Source organism: Plecotus auritus (genome assembly GCF_963455305.1).
Source record: "Plecotus auritus genome assembly, chromosome: 2".
NCBI lineage: Eukaryota > Metazoa > Chordata > Mammalia > Chiroptera > Vespertilionidae > Plecotus > Plecotus auritus.
The window spans coordinates 217,996,028-218,013,902 of record NC_137771.1 but is presented as its reverse complement, the minus strand read 5'-3'; the positions used below and the strand labels follow the sequence as shown (position 1 = coordinate 218,013,902).

At 41.3% G+C, this 17,875-nt stretch overlaps 1 protein-coding gene across 1 annotated transcript in view; it reads left to right on the top strand.

Moving 5' to 3' along the window:
• ADAMTS5 (ADAM metallopeptidase with thrombospondin type 1 motif 5) overlaps nt 1-16,763 on the top strand; it is a gene marked incomplete at its 5' end in the record, with an annotated part of 44,868 nt that extends 28,105 nt beyond the window's left edge. Inside the window, 5 exons of the mRNA XM_080657933.1 lie at nt 4,663-4,946; nt 7,339-7,522; nt 7,888-8,063; nt 10,253-10,428; nt 15,740-16,763. Of these exons, the coding sequence (XP_080514059.1) occupies nt 4,663-4,946; nt 7,339-7,522; nt 7,888-8,063; nt 10,253-10,428; nt 15,740-16,307 (1,388 nt within the window). The 3' untranslated portion in view covers nt 16,308-16,763. The remainder of the gene's footprint in view (nt 1-4,662; nt 4,947-7,338; nt 7,523-7,887; nt 8,064-10,252; nt 10,429-15,739) is intronic.
• Between the last annotated feature and the right edge of the window lie 1,112 nt (nt 16,764-17,875).

Sequence of the window (17,875 nt, the reverse complement as noted above, 5' to 3'; positions counted from 1 at the left end):
GTCCATGGTGACTTATATGTTTAAAAAGCTAGGCTTTATCCTTTAACATGGATAATTTTTAATCTCATCTCCGTGGCATTACATCTGTTAAACAGTGTACCTCATGTTTCCAGAAGTTTCACAGACAGAGCCCTTGAGTTACTTTTGGTCAGCAACCACTGTCTGTGCTTCCTCAATGCCCCCGTCAGTTTACCTGTCACCGAGCCCATAATGCATCAGTTTCTCTGTTGATGTTAAACATTCAAATGAAGACTAAAAGGGGAGTTGCAGGGCCAGGGAGATGAGGATAAGAAGTAAAGAGAAGAGTGTGCATTATTGTTAGGCTCCTTTGATTGAGTTTTATTAGGAATATTAATGAATGTCTCCTAGGCCATAGATATTTGGGCCAATGCTTAATTTCATATCTGCATACCACAAAGGAAAATAAAATAACTACAGTGTTAGAAATAGGGAAGAAAAAATGAAAAGAATAAGGGGCCACTAACCTGAGTCCAATAATTGTCATTAATCATTAATATGAAAGACAAATAGATATAACAAAACCAAAGTTTTTTCTGTTCTATTTCTTTGAGGCATGGCACACTTCCCATAACCCCTTAGTGTACCTTGTGGCCATGGAGAGATGACTTTTTCTTTTATTTGTCCATCTCAAATCACTGCATTTTACTCTCTAATTTTTCACCTTACTTGCAGCATTTAACTTAACATGGAGAGTAAAAACAAATAAAAAATATAGTTGCTATATAATATCATGTTAGTTTCAAGTATACAGTATAATGATTCGGCCTTCATATACCCTTTAGAAACCATCATTTATAGGCACCAAATGTTAAAACAAAAGAAAGGAAGAAAGGAGGGAGGGAGAAATGGAAAAGCAACTTGGCAGTTTATGGAACACAGCAAACAGACCAGTGTGGGCAGCCAAGCCCAGATAGGATTTCAGACAAAGGCAAATTAAAAAACGCAGTAAGTAAATGTAAGAGTGGCTGAGAATAAAAAAAGAGCAAGAAAAGTCAACAGGAGACTGAAATGAATGACACCAAAAGTTTGATCAATTCCTCTTTCATCCCTCCCCCAAAATGCATACAATTTTTTTTAAATATATTTTATTGATATTTTACAGAGAGGAAGGGAGAGGGATAGAGAGCTAGAAACATCGATGAGAGAGAAACATCGATCAGCTGCCTCCTGCACACCTCCCACTGGGGATGTGCCCGCAACCAAGGTACATGCCCTTGACCGGAATCGAACCCGGGACCCTTGAGTCTGCAGGCCGACGCTCTATCCACTGAGCCAAACCGGTTTCGGCTGCATACAATTTTTAAGATGGAAAATCTATATTCAATCCACTATTACTGAGATTTTAAATATTTTATACTGTGAGATTCAGAATAAGGCTTTTTACTTTTTTATTGTTCTGTGGCACAGTCTGCCATTTGGAAGAGATGCCTGTACCTATTTTATAGCTCAAGGTCATAATTCAACACATAGATGAAATCGACAGATTGAATATTTCAGAGTAAAAAGAAAGGAAGGCAGCATCAAACCCTAATGTTGAGAACATCAGAGTAATACATTAATGGCAATTCTGAAATAAATCACTTGAAGCAAGTCAAGGTCATCCCCATGTGACCTCTACCTAAAAACCATGCAGCAGAGATACCACATTTTTCATAGCAAAACAAATGTGTTGTTCATTTTCAAAAATTTATACTTTGGTATTAAGCGTTATAAAGAGATGTCACCTCTTGAACTTGCCTTTCTGTAAGCTGATTTCAAACTGTTTGCATTATACATTTCTTTTCACTCATCATCTACCAGTGAGGTAGAAAGGAGGTCGCTGACTGCATGTCCACAGAGAGGTGGGGAGTTATTTTGGCTGGAGCCATACCAGGTAGACTGTTGCCACATGCACCCACACATGTAAAGACTTCCCAGCTAATATTTAGTTACCCAATCTTATGGTCTGTGCTTTTTAGTAAAATTAAAATGTGTTTTTTTTTAAAGCAGTACTTTTGAAGAATTGGAAAGCATTCTTGCTGTCTCAGAGATCCGTGCACAGTCTCCTAACGTCAGCAATCTGTTGAACTTTTCCTGGTTTACACAATGCGCTTTTTATGTAGCAATGAAGATAGGCTTTCCATGGGGTTCCAAAGTGCCCCGTCTTCCTCTGTCTCCTAAACAAAGCTTCGTGGGGTTTTACTATCATTCTTTCCTATTGACTTGGTGTTGATGTTTTTCTTTTAACTCGATGTTTTTCTCCCCAAGTTCTCTTTGGCTGGGTACTTATTTTTTAATGCTTTTTCTGGCTTGCCTTAAGAAGTTTTACCTCTTCAAACGTTCTGGCCCAGAAGTTAAATAGGAACTTTGCTCTTTATTCATTTTCATATAATGCCTCCATCACAGATTGACACATTCTAAGGCATTCACTTTGAAGAAATGTGAATGTAATAGTTGTAAAAACATTTGCAGTATATTTAAAATGTGCTGAATATTTAATTTCTCGCTGGAAAGTAGGATTTAAATATCTTACTTTTGTTGAATAAAAAAAAATAACTCAAATATATCTAAATGGTTGCTATATATGTTGGACATAATAGCAACTACCATTGTTTTGTATTTTTCTGGTGGTCTCTTATATCTCTTTTAGCTAATTTTACCCTTGTGGTGTCACAGTGAAAAGAGAAGCATTTCACAGAGCTTGAAAATAAATTAGGGAGAGGTTAACTAAGTTGGCCAAGAACACTCAGCCCTTAGTTTTATGCCAGAGTTAGACTTTAGACCCGGTGTTTCTACCAGGAGGCGCAATACCCACCATTTAAAGGTTCCCTATCCGTGCTTGCCCTTCAGCAGTAAAATCAGAAAAATCTATCCACGTGCAAAGCAGAGGTGAGATGGTAAATGATGAGGAGGGCAGACTCTGAGCTTAAAACCCTAATAGCTATGTGACCCTGGGTAAGTGGTCTGTCTCTATGTTCCTCAGCTTCCTTATCTGTAAAATAAAGGAAGCAATAGTCTGCTTGGCCGAGTTCTCGTGAGGATTAAGTAAACTAATATATTTAAGTAGCTGGGAATGGTGTAAATGTGTAATAAATCTTTGTTATTTTTAGTGCTCTTACTAATCAGCAAGTAAATTCTAAAATCAAGTAAATAAAAAAATACAGGAAATGGTGGGCAATGTGCCTGCACCCAAATCATGGGAGATAATCGATGATATTACTCACTGAGCAGGGATTCTTAGGGAAGCTTGTTGCAGGTAGGTTTCAGCTTCTGAGATTGCATCATTCACATGGAGTGCTGGCTTCTATCGACCCCCAGCTCACTCTAAACTCCCCATATTACTCTGTAATAAGGGCACCAACTCGTTGGGGGCAGATGCACACCAAACAACAAATACGAATTACATTAGTAAAACTGACACAAAGGGGAGAAAAGGGAGGAGAAGAGTAAAAGTTGGGTCTCGGCCCAAATCATCAAAGATTATTTCTCGATTTCTCCCATTCCTCCTTTATTCTGTGACTCTGGAAAGCTCTTCATTCAAAGTCTTATCAGTCTGGGAGAAACACTTTATTTAGTCTATCTCTTTCACTTTATTGGGAGGCCTTGAGGGCTGGATCTGGGTTATTTTTCTGTTTTCCTAATATCTAGTGTGTTTACTAGGACGTCGTAGGTGCTAACCAAATACGTTGGGCATCATACCCATTATCATTGTTTTCAGTGAGTGCAAGAATGAAGGAGGTATCCGCTTGTTTATTATTTATGGAGTCAATGAGAAGGGACAAGGGCAGGCACATGAGGAAGAGATAAGTTGAAAGTGGACAATGGGGTATAAATAGAGTGCCAAGGGCACACCATTTCTTACTGTTGTAAATGTTTATAGGTTGTTGTTGCTGTTATGTCCATTATTTTATTTCCTCTAGATCTATCCCAGTTTCTTTTTTTTTAAAAAAAGAATATATTTTTATTGATTTCAGAGAGGAAGGGAGAAAGAGAGAGAGATAGAAACATCAATGATGAGAGAGAATTATTGATTGGCTGCCCCCCCCCCCCCCCACACACACACACACACTGGAGATCGAGTCTACAACCCAGCCCCCTGGTTCATAGGTTGACGCTCAACCACTGAGCCATGCCAGCTGGCCGGGCAATCCCAGTTTCTTTTAGTCTCTTAGCACAATGGCTATTTTCACAACTAATTATTACAAACTGCGTTTATTCAATCACGCCACTGCCATCATTATAGATACCCCAGAGTCAATACATTACACGGAGGCACCCAGCCTCACCCCCACAGAGTCCCTTCCTGGGAGCATCACACTGCAGATCTATGGGTGCATCATGTTTCAACATCAACTGGAGCACATTATCTTTTAAATATATTTTTATTGATTTCAAAGAGAAAGGGAGAGGGAGAGAGAGAGAGAAATATCAACGATGAGAGAGAATCCGCTGCCTCCTGCACACCCTCTACTGGGGAATGAGCCCGCAACCAGGGCATGTGCCCTTGACTGGAATCAAACCCAGGACTCCCCAGTCCGCAGGCCAATGTTCTATCCATTGAGCCAAACCTGCTAGGGCTGGAGCACTTCATCTTTAGATCTGTGACTTCAGTGGTTTAAACCCTACACATGGAACAGTGGTCAATCTTGGTTATTCTTTCAGGTAACTGTTTGCTAGACCTGCCTCGCAAGCAGATCCTGGGCCCCGAAGAGCTCCCAGGACAGACCTACGATGCCACCCAGCAGTGCAACCTGACCTTCGGGCCAGAGTACTCGGTGTGCCCGGGCATGGACGTCTGCGCCCGCCTCTGGTGCGCCGTGGTGCGCCAGGGCCAGATGGTGTGTCTGACCAAGAAGCTGCCCGCCGTGGAAGGGACCCCGTGTGGGAAAGGGAGGATCTGCCTGCAGGGCAAGTGTGTGGACAAAACCAAGAAAAAATATTATTCGGTAAGTGGTTTTCCTGCCGCACAATGCCTGGAGACCCAAGACCTGGAGTACGTTCCCCTGACGTGTGGGGCTGTCAGCAGGAGGCTTCATTTCCTAGTTGAACTAGGTTTCCTTGAGAGAGCTATGTCCTGCGTCCTTCTCTAACCGCAGGCGTCAGGTCCAGCCATGGGAAAGCTGGAGGCAATGCAGGCCACAGGTGCTCTTCCCAGGTTTTGTCCGGTGACAAGTAAGGGTGCCGCCCAGATTCTACCTGCCTGAGACCCAGTAGGGCCCACTTTGGGGAAGTTTACTTTCAGACTTCTCTTAGCAGTGTTATGAGACTGCATCTTTTGAATTCATTAAGGAAATAGCAATAGACCTAACACATGGTCCTCACACATACTCGGGGAGAGCCAAAATTGTCCTGCTTCCCCTGCTTAGCAAGTTCATCGAACTTTAGCAGCTAAAGTAGCCCACACCTGCTCCGGGGGTACGCCCGCCCCGCCCTGTCCATAGTCCACCTTTATGTCAGCAACTTCCACCTTCATTTTTTTAAAGAGGAAACTCTCCTATTGCCTTCCCCATGTATATATATATATATTATTGATTTCAGAGAGGAAGGGAGAGGGAGAGATAGAAACATCACTGATGAGAGAGAGAGAATCATTGATCAGCTGCCTCCTGCATGCCGCAGACTGGGGATTGAGCCCGCAACCCGAGCATGTGCCTTGAATGGGAATCGAACTGTTACCTCCTGGTTCATAGGTCGACACTCAACCCCTGAGCCACACCGGCCGGGCTGCCAACTTCATTTTTAAGGCCCAAAGTTTCTGTTGATACCCACAAAATGTTCTAAGTCCCTAGAACAGCGATTTTCAACCTTTTTCATCTCCTGGCACATATACTAGTACACTAATTATTAAACTTCCGTGCACAACATATATTTTCTCTATCTGACCAAAAAAAAGCAAATTAAAAGGTATAATTTTTTCCTGTTCTTAAATTTTACTTTATTTATTTTTCATTGTTAACACTATTACATATGTCCCCCATTCCCTGCACTTTGTCCACCTTCACTCATCCCCTGCCTGCCTCATTTGGCCTTCACCACACTGTTGACTGTGTCCATGAACTATGCATATATGTTCTTTGGTTAATCCCTTCACCTTCTTTCATCCAGTCCCTCCCAACACCCTCCCCTCTGACAACTGTCAATCTGTTCCCTGTATCCATGTCTCATACCAGATGGCTATTATTGTGTTGGCTGTTGCCATTTTTTATTTGACAATCTAAGGCAGTGGTCGGCAAACCGCGGCTCACGAGCCACATGCGGCTCTTTGGCCCCTTGAGTGTGGCTCTTCCACAAAATACCATGGCCTGGGCGAGTCTATTTTGAAGAAGTGGCGTTAGAAGAAGTTTAAGTTTAAAAAATTTGGCTCTCAAAGGAAATTTCAATCATTGTACTGTTGATATTTGGCTCTATTGACTAATGAGTTTGCCGACCACTGATCTAAGGGAAAAGAGGTCACCCCTGACTAAATAGTCAGGTGTTGCATGTTTTAAAAATTCTTACAGCATACCAGTTGCAGATTGCTGCCCTAGAAGAATGTTGCCATATGCATGTTGCCTGTATCTTCAAAAGCTAACACCGTCTCAGAGCCCCTGACACAGGCAGCCCGTGGATGTTCTTCACAAGTTCCCTCCACAAAGGAGTTGGTAATAGTCTTCCTTTAAGAGTCGCAGTTTCCTTGCTGCAATGTTTCCAGAGTAATAGGCCTGGGGTGTCATGATAGGGCTCTTTGTTTCCCACGGTGTGTGTGCATGTGGTGTGGGTGCACCTCAATATCCGCCACATTTCCTCTCTAAGCCCTGAGACTCTCATCTAGTTAGGAATTAAGCCACCCCAGGTCAAGCACATGGATGCATGTGGCAGAGGGTCTGTCACAGACGGGTGCGTGATGCCAGAGGCACTGCAGAACTTTCTTGCGAAAGAGGGAGAACAGATACAAGAATGATGAACTCACACCCGGTGCCATGCAAAATCTTTAGCATCATACATTTTGTTAAAGGTGCAAGATCAGAGTGGACACAAAGTCAACCAGGCTTCAGTGGTGATTGATAGAAATGTGCAATGTCGGGATGCATCCGTTAAAATGGCCAGAGAAACCAGGAGGTCATTCTTGCAGTGCGCTAAGTGCTTAGGGTGAAGCATTCAGAACCTCTAGTTCCAGAGAGAGGGGAAGCAGAGAAGATGAACTGCTTAGAATCAGAAACACATTGTAATTCCAGAACATTCACTGAAAATGTAACTCTAAATGAAGTGTCCATTGTCACATATGCAAGTGATGTCCAAATGTGCATCTGAATGTTTTCTTCCCTTCTGAGTTAACGCGTCTTCTATTTTCTATTTCAGACATCAAGCCATGGCAACTGGGGGTCCTGGGGGTCCTGGGGCCAGTGTTCTCGCTCATGTGGGGGAGGAGTACAATTTGCCTATCGCCACTGCAATAACCCAGCACCCAGAAACAGTGGCCGCTACTGCACAGGAAAGAGGGCCCTCTACCGATCCTGCAGTGTTACGCCCTGCCCCACGAATGGTACGCCGCTCCCAGGTGTCAGCAACCGCCACGTGTCACCTGCAAATTCTATTCTAGCAGTAATGGATAGGGCGGGCCGGTGAAATAGCCTATTCATCTTGTACTTCATCGTTCTACCAGTGTGCAAATCAGTAACAACTACATGAGTGATTTTTTTAATTATTATTATAAACATTTGAGTATTCGGGAAGTTGAAAGAAAATAATGGCTATTTTCAACTCCACGTATAGAAAAAAAGTCTTTCGACACTGGTATGTAGAGAGGCTCTGAAAGAAAACAGCCCCTTCTTAAAATGATTTAAGTGCACAAGAATGTATGTAAGTTTCAGAACAGTAGAGTAATGATGTGACATGTTTGTTTTTTAGGTAAATCTTTTCGTCATGAGCAGTGTGAGGCCAAAAATGGATATCAATCTGATGCGAAAGGAGTCAAAACATTTGTGGAATGGGTTCCCAAGTACGCCGGCGTCCTGCCGGGGGATGTGTGCAAGCTGACCTGCAGGGCCAAGGGGACCGGCTACTATGTGGTGTTTTCTCCAAAGGTAAGTAACTGTCCAGACATAATAGGCATCGACGGTGGGAATCATTTGGTAGAAGGAAGCCTACAGATACCAACTGCAGACAGTCATTATTTTGGGGGTGGCTAGATTTAGAAGGACTTTATTTTCATCTCTATAATTTCTATTATCAAACTTTATACAACGAATAAAAAATTTTTGTAAGCAGAACAAGTCAATGTTTTAAAAGCTGTTTTTGAAAAGGGTAACTCATCAAGTCAGGTCAGATGCGACCTTAAGTTCAAAATAGCCCTGAAATCAGCTGGTATTTCCAAGGCACATTTGTAAAGGGGACTGTGTAGCAAGAAAGCTTTTCTATCCCTTTATCATTTACTTAAGAATTTTGTTAGTGATTCGTGAAGATAGATTTCAAGATCGTTGTCTCGGAACTAGGCTTTTAAATGCCTTGCACTCTTAGTATGAATCAATGTCCCTCTAGTTGTACACATAATATATGAGTGTAAATTTATCCCTTATTTTTCACTGAAGAACATTTTCTAAATTATTGCAGCTTTAACTTCTCACAATCAATATTATGCAGCAATTTATCTAATACTGTTTATCTAATTTGCAAACAGATGCTACCTTCATTATTTTTTAAATTTTTTTCTATTACAGTTAAATTAATATTATTTTGTATTAGTTGCAGGTATACATCATAGTGGTTTACAAAGTGTTTCCCCTCATATTTCCAGTACCCAGCTGGCACTATACATACATAGTTATTGACTATATTCCTTATGCCATATATCACATCCCCATGATCATTTTGAAACTACCAATCTGTACTTCTTCATCCCTTCACAGCAGGTGCTACATATAAATCCACTTCTGTACCTGACCTTCAGATATTTCTGACACATTATTGAAAAATAAGTTCATGTCTAACTAATGTAATTTAAAACTATATTTTTATTTTTTATTTCAAAATAACACACTTTCATTTTTTAAAAATAGTACAGGGAAATAAAAACAAAAACATCACCCGGAAATATAGCCATCTAGACAGCAGTTAACCTGCTGAAGTATACCCTACGTCAATATATACACGCTCACATACACACACACATATATGAAGACTTTTGTATATTCACAAATACAAAATATTTGTGTGTGTGTTTATATATATATATGACATGTTATTTTTCTACACTCACATGCACAAACCACAAGTAGTCCACGCACATCCTATTTTGTAACTAGCTTTATGAATATACTAGAGGCCTGGTGCACAAATTTGTGCATGGGTGGGGTCTGGCTGGCCCGCTCCTATGGGGGCCCATCAGGCTGGGCCAGCTTGGGGGAGGGGCTGTGTGTGATTGGCCGGCCGGCCACGCCCCTGATTGGGGAGGGGGAGATCGGAGATGGGGCTGGCCTGGGAGAGGGACCATGAGCGGTTGGCCAGCCAGCCTTGCCCCCAAGATCAGGGTATTGGGGGCTGATTGGGGTCCAGGCCGGGGGGGGGGGGTGAGCAATCGGGGCCTGGATCAGGCTGGTTGGCTGCTGCAGTGTGCATCATAACCACAGGTCATTCTGGCCATTCTGCCATTCCAGTCGCTGGGCTTTTATATATATAGATGTTAATTCATTTTCTTGAGTAAGTAGTTCTCAGTGACTTCCCCAGACTCCTTTTCCTACACTAATTTATTTGTCTCAATTTCAGCATCTGTCAGTTTGACACAACAGGGACTGCTTTCCAACCATTACATGGTTTTGAAGGCCAGGTTTAGGGTTTCAGATTTATTGCTGTATTAATAATTATGCGACAAAGAAAGATCTCCTGCTCATATTCTGCTCTTGAAGCAAGTGACAGTCCCACAGGCTAAGTGGAAAGATCACTTTGCTCAGGGTAATAAGGAGAGGCTATACAATAGGAACATGATATGCATAAAGAAATGGAGATGAATACCTTGGGTGTCTCAACACATTCAGAGTTAAGCTCAAGAGAGGAAGTGTATAACTGAGACTTATCTCAGGTCTTCTGCCAACATGTAAATGATTTTTCAGTTAGATGCTCCTGAAAACTATAGTTTTTTGGTTCTTCGTTTATTTCTCAATGTACTATCGATTCCAATCAAACTCAAATCTCACAAATTAGAATGTGGTCTTTTACCAAAGAAACCCAGTATGTGGGCACAAGTACTGCCCACTACTAACGTGCTTCTCACACGCAGGTGACCGATGGAACGGAATGTAGGCCCTACAGCAATTCTGTCTGCGTCCGGGGGAAGTGTGTGCGGACTGGCTGTGATGGCATCATTGGCTCAAAGCTGCAGTATGACAAGTGTGGAGTGTGTGGAGGAGACAACTCCAGTTGCACAAAGATTATTGGAACCTTCAACAAAAAAAGGTAATGTGATGGAACAGTTGCCCGTATGTGAATTGAATGAAGCTTTGGACTCTTGCAAAATTGATAAAGGAGGACTCATGTTACATCATAAACTATCTGTGGCAGGAGGGCTAGCAGGGCTCTAACACATTCTGAATATGAGAAGAGAAAAAGAGGAGATGAAAGAATTTCTCCCAAGTGGAAGCTCATGGCGCCTCTGGAAGCAGGTGAGCTGCGGTGGCCATGAGGTCAAGGTCTTGCAGTATGAAAACTGAAAGAAAAGGCAGGGACATTGCACTTGAGCCATATCTTTCACATCTGTCATTCCTGAAACATAATTTAGAGAAAGATGGCTGGTTTCCATCTCACCTTCTCTTCTTTTCTTTTTATAAGCCCATTCTCACTGGGCTGTATTTTTCTTGAGAAAACTTTTCTTATTGAAAAATGTTAAGTTAATTGCTGTGGTATAGACAACAGTCCCATTTTAACTTTCCTGGTTTCAACTGACTCGATAAAGAGTAATGTCTGCTTCCTGCTTCTTCTCGTGGTCCTTGATTACACTCTTGCTTTAAACATGTAAATTTTTAAAGTACCGATTTCCGGCATAAAATATTATGCTATCAGCGAGGATGGCTGCTGGATGCAGGTTTGTTTTTCTTCCTCCCCAGAACACTCTTATACTGAGTGCAATTGGGAAAGCATGCCTATTGTCTTCAGGTATGTGCTGTGTTGTCTTTAGAGAGTAATAGGCAAATAAATTAACAATAAGGTTTTATTAAAGCAATTGTATGCCATGTTGTTGTAAAAATTATCTTCAATATGATTAAAAATTTGTATGGCTGAAGAATTTATTCTGAATTAATATATGCATTGCTATTCCTATTTTCTGGTGATATAATTATTCATCTAATTTTGTTGGGCCATCTAGGTCAAAAAACCTGAAAGTCTAATTATATCCTGCATTTTCATACATTTCAAAGGTGCAAGACACCTTAAAAATGATCAAGTCTAACCCTTTGTTTTACAAATGAGGGAATTGGGACTCTGAAAATTGAGGATTTACCCAATTTTACATGGTTGGTGAATGCCCGAGTAGAGACTATAACTTAGGTCATAGGACGCGCAAGCCATTTGTCCAAAGGAAATTAAGAAGGAAGGAATAAAGGGAGGAAGGGAGAAAGAAAGGAAGGAAGGAAAGAAGGAAGGAAGGGAGAGAGAGAAATAAATTCAGGAACCAAATGAGAAATAAAATTTTTTAAATAGTACCTTATGTTCTATATGTTATATATTCTTCCTATATAAACTTAGAAACTACTTTTTGAATGCTAAGTTTAGTGTTTTAAGTTTTTTTGCAATGACAATCAATATCTGCATATTTGACGTAACATAAAAAGATGAAGTGTTTCATGATGCCAACATGTGAATGCAACATGACCACTTACAGATTGCTTTGACCAAGATGATATTATGTGATGTAAATGGCCTGTTTAAGTCTCCCAAATACATCATCTTGGCCTGGTGTGATTTATTAAAGAAACATTGCACTCAAGCTCTGGCTCAGTGACTCACTAGCAATGTGACCGTAGAAGAGTCACTTAATTTCTTTACTATAGAATTCCTGACCATAGAATGGAAATGATACTAATTATCTTGCAAATTAATACTGTTTTTGGGATCAAGTGAGGCAATGCATATTAAAATATTTCATCAAGCCAAAACCGGTTTGGCTCAGTGGATAGAGCGTCGGCCTGCGGACTGAAAGGTCCCAGGTTCGATTCCGGTCAAGGGCACGTGACTTGGTTGCGGGCACATCCCCAGTAGGAGGTGTGCAGGAGGCAGCTGATCGATGTTTCTCTCTCATTGATGTTTCTAACTCTCTATCCCTCTTCCTTCCTCTCTGTAAAATATCAATAAAATATATTTAAAAAAATATTTCATCAAGTTCAAACCTCTTCAGGAATATGATCCTACTCTTAATTCTACCCTCTTTAAGTTCTCCTCACATCAGCAAATGTCAACTCAATCCTTCTACTGCTTAGGTCCAAAAGTTTGAAGTCATCCTTTACTCCTCATTTTCTCTCTCACCCCACATTCATCCATCAGCGTGTCCTGTCAGCCCCACTTCCAACATATATCCAGAATTTGGTTGCCCCTCACCTCCACAAAGATCACTGCCACCCCAATCCAGTGATCACTGCCTCTTGCCTGGACCAATCCAGCAGTATTCCCACGGGTCTCCAGGCCCCTTGCCCTTCTAGCCTCTTCTTCACAGGGCAGAGAGAGCCTTCTTTTGTTACATGTCAGACCACGACATTCCTTGGCTCAACACCCTCCCATGGATTCCATTTCACTGTTTTGTAACTTACGGTCCTAAAAGTTTTGGCTCAGCCATGTTTTGCATCTCTTCTGTACCGTCCCCTTCTCTGGCTCTGCTCCACCCTCACTGGACTTCCTGAAGCTTCTCAAACATGGCAAGTGGATGAGTGTGCACTTTGTCCTCTGCCTGGAACCCATTTCCCCAATGAATGGCCATGCTTCTCCTAAGAAGTCCTGTAGATATCTGTCAGATGTCACCTCCCCAGGGAGTGGCTATCCCGAATGAAAACCTCCATCCCCATCATTACCTTCTTCCCTGCTCTGTGTTTCTTCACAGCTCTAATCAATAGATATTGTCACATATTTTGTTTGTGGGGAGGAGCCGGGGATATGACTGCCCCTTCTGGAATGTCACTGCCATGACAGCATGCCTAGAATGGAGGACGAATCTGTCCCCCTGTAACAGGCACTCTTCTGAGTGCTGTGGATCTAGCCCTGCACCAAACAAGAGTCCCTTGTCCTGCCTGCCATACTTCCTAATAGTTAAATGAAAACAACTGCATGCATTCATGGTAGCCAGGGGAGATGCTTGATGTCCAAAGTTAAATGATGTCCAGCACAGTGTAAAGAAAATGAAAGAGTACAGAGAGAATTATGTTTTCCTAAAGCACCAAGAAATCACGGCACTAATTCGTATACTTGTCTTGTGAGCTTAGTTTGAAAACCTCTTGCAATGCTGACAGTCCCCAGTGATTCTCATGAATATGACACAGGCTATAAAGAATGGGATTAAAAACCGACAAACTCTCATTCCTGATTCCCTTACCTTTCCCTCTTTATCTCCTTTACACTATGTTTGGTATCTGAATATAACCGGAACTTATTTTCATTTCATTGTTATAAAATATAAATGGCAGACGTAAAGGTTATATACATGGGAAGAAGATGAAAGGAGCACAGATTCAGGGTCAGGAGGCCTGGATTGTAAACCCAGCACTACCATGAAATTAGTGCTGGAGTGAAATTGTTCAAATGCTATAATATATGTGCACTTGCTATGCTTTTTACATAAGACAAGATATCTCCAGCAGCCCTCCTAGCTTTGTTTGAAGCCACTATAGGCTTACATATCATCTCTTGATATTAGATACTTCCAAAAAAGTCCTGTAATGAAGTATAATCCAAAGTGTATTACAGAAATAAAAATAATGGTTCAAGTTGAATGGACAAGCAACATCATCAGCATTGCATCTTCTGTCTTCAACACAGAAGCTCTGACACTTATTTGCCAGTCAATGTAGACCAGATGCCCAGGAGACTAGAGCTTCCCGGGGGAGGAGCCTCCTTTCCAATTCAGAAACAAATTCAGGGGGGAACACAGGTGGAGTCTTGGTGTCTGAATCAGTTGCCCCAACAATCTGAACTTGAGTAAGAATTTGAAAATAAATAATTAAATATTACACACATTAGTCAAACCGCACAAGCAATTTACTTATTTCTATTCAAATAACTAGGAAAGTAAAACAAAGGGACGCCTTGCTATGAAATTACTTATAGAGGCAAAGATTTGGACAATAGATGACTCCTTCTCTCTGGGATAGCTCCTTGTTGCTTAATTAGCATTTCTTTCTTAGCATCTGCCACTGGCTTTTGGGGATTAGCGACATTTATGCCTTTGCCCATTTCTCTGGACAGATAATGGATCTTGGGCGACCTATCTTTCTTGTCACCCACCATAAAGCCTTCCTCACTCTATCAGGATGCTTCATGGACACTAAGCATTTGGGGAAATTTGCTCAGGCATTAAAGATTCTTTTTTTTTCTTTTGATGATACTCATAAGCAGTGGTCACCCAGTTAATCCAGAGTTCTAGTAGAGATGGAAGCAGAGCCTCCACTCTGTCTCTAGTCTGTGAAACTCATTCCTCAACTAATCTGCACATTTGGAACAATGTGAGGAGCTCTAGGTTACTGGCTGCCTATGTCCTGTCCTGAAGGGCAGAGATTTAACTGGTCTGGGGCCTGGGGATTGACATTTTTTAAAAGATCCCCAAGTGATTCTTATGTGTAAACAGTTAATTTAAAGATTTTTAGGAGATTGAGGGCAGATTTTTGTTAGTTTGTGTTTACGTTTATCCCAGGTTGTTCCAGAAGAGATCCAGGAACTTTGTAAAGATGATAGGATTTAATAAGGATGTGTGATGTTTTGTAAATCTTTCAGTGAAGTGAGTATACATTTTTAAAACAAAGGCAGGTTGCTAACATTATCCTAATTTTGAACATCATAATAAAAATGTATATAAAAGTCTAACCGCAATTCTATTTTTTTAAGAAAATTAAATTTTATTTATTATTGTGTTAATCTTCACCAGAGGATATTTTTTCCATTGATTTTTAGAGAGAGTGGAAGGGAGGGGGAGAGAAAGAAACATCGATGTGAGAGAGACACATCCATTGGTTGCCTCCTGTTTGCACCCCAGCTGGGGCTGGGGATTGAACCTGCAACCCAGGTATATGCCCTTGACGAGAATCAAACCCAAGGCACTTCAGTTCATGGGCTGATGCTCTAATCACTGAGAAACACCAGCCAGGGCAACCAAAAATAATATTTTTTAATATATTTTATTGATTTTTTACAGAGAGGAAGGGAGAGGGATAGAGAGTTAGAAACATCAATGAGGGAGAAACATCGATCAGCTGCCTGCTGCACACCCCCTACTGAGGATGTGCCCACAACCAAGGTACATGCCCTTGACCAGAATTGAACCTGGGACCCTTCAGTCTGCAGGCTGACGCTCTATCCACTGAGCCAAACTGGTTAGGGCCAAAAATAATTTTTGAAACCAATTTTAAAGTCAACTCTTAAGTACATTGAAACTTGATGTTACCCTAAGATAAGACTTTTTAAGGTAAGACTTTTAGAGAATTTCTTTTGGTTTATTCATTTACTAAGTGTTTACTTCTTTTTCTCTCTTCCTCTCTCTTTCCGTCTCCCCTGTGGACATTCCTGCTTCCAGTAAGGGTTACACTGACGTTGTGAGGATCCCCGAAGGGGCAACGCACATAAAAGTCCGACAGTTCAAAGCCAAAGACCAGACTAGATTCACTGCCTACTTGGCCTTGAAGAAGAAAAACGGTGAGTACCTGATCAATGGAAAGTACATGATCTCCACTTCGGAAACCATCGTTGACCTCAATGGAACGGTCATGAACTACAGCGGCTGGAGCCACAGGGATGACTTCTTGCATGGGATGGGCTACGCCGCCACGAAGGAAATTCTCATAGTGCAGATTCTTGCGACAGACCCAACGAAAGCACTCGATGTCCGTTACAGCTTTTTCGTTCCCAAGAAGTCCACTCAGAAAGGAAACTCTGTGACTAGCCATGGCAGCAATAAGGTGGGGTCGCACACCCCACAGCTGCAGTGGGTGACAGGCCCGTGGCTCGCCTGTTCTAGGTCCTGTGACACGGGCTGGCACACCCGGACGGTGCAGTGCCAGGATGGGAACCGGAAATTAGCGAAGGGATGTCTTCTCTCTCAGAGGCCTTCCGCATTTAAGCAATGTTTGCTAAAGAAGTGCTAGCCTGTGGTCGTGCTCTGATGCAGAGCTAACCCATCAGTCATCACCGGTCAGTCGTGGTGGACCAGAGGTCCGCCTCAAGCACGGAAGGTCACGCTTCAAAATCATGGTCAACAGGAGTCCGATTATGGGCAGAATCTGCTCTCTGCGACAAACGAAGGTGTGCACCATTTCGTGTGACAGTGGTGACCCCGGAATACAGAAAAAACTGGGGTGTTGACAGACATCCCCTGGGCCTACGAGAACGAACAACCATGATGAATGTAGAATCAGGCGACATTTGAAGAAGGCAGAACAAGAGTCTCCCCCTTGTCACCTACCTCTTACAAAATGTCTTCAAAGGCATTGTAGTCATTTTCACCCACAATACACAGTAGCTTCTTTTTACTGTTTGTAAATACATTCTCCCTTGGTATGTCACTTTATATCACTTGGTTCTATTAAAAAATATATATGTACATATATATATATATATTTCTATAAAAAAAAAAGTGCTTGACCAAAGTAGGTCTGCAGCTATTTCAACTCCTTCCAGTTTCTGGAAAGAGCTGTGGATGTTTTACTGGAAATTTTAAGACCTTGCTGCTGTTTTAATAAGACTTAGTAAACTTTCAGACAACAGAAGATCTAATTTTAGTCAAAAAGTGTTTTGATGGCAAGCATCTTCTAGAAATTCTGAAAAGGAAAAGGATCTCAGTGTATCTAGTCATTTAAATACATACACGGGTCCATCTGCTTAAACATTTGATGGCCTGTATTTTTTCAGGCAGCCAGCCAAATTAATGCATAATTAGGTTGTAGAAATAGTGTTTGCGTGTGTGTGTGTGTGTTATTGGTATTCACGAGTCTAAAAATTAGTTCCCTCCTGTTAGAATTTAAAAGGGGGGGGGGGGGAATCACACTTCACCATATTTTCCATGTATATTTTCACAATTGCTTTCCCTTTCCTTAGCTCTCATCTGGTATCTCACAATGTGTAATATATATGAACACACACGGCAAAGAGTTTTCTAATCACATTCAACACTCTCACTACTGGTATGCCTCTTACCAGCAAGCCTTTAAAAATGTGTTTGTTTCTGTGTGTTTGTTTTGTTCAAAGGTTCTGTAAGATCTTCAAGGTTTTCTACTTCTTGTTGACTTAGTTTAATAGGAATATTAAAGATCACTTGGTAGTTAGCCACATCTAGAAGTGATTACCATTAATGTGGCTAGTGCAAAAAAAAAAAAAGTGGTTATTAATAAGACTGTTTCCACACCATATAGGCAATAATTTCTTGCATTTTTTAAAAATCCAAGTATACTGATACTGCACTTAAGATTTTTCCCAATTGGAAAGCATTTGGTTGTATAAGTATGTTGTTTAAGTGATGAAATATGATGATTTTTGAGAAGTTTGTTGCTTTTATTTTCATAGCCTGTCTAGATAGGTTGTAAGTTTTAATAGTTAGACATGGAAAATTTTTGCAATCAGATGCCAGAAATCTCTTTCTAGACAGTAAACTGTATCCCTCCACCCCATAGCTCAGAAAATCTAAAGTGTTTCATTTCATTGGGATTTTGTTTTCTTT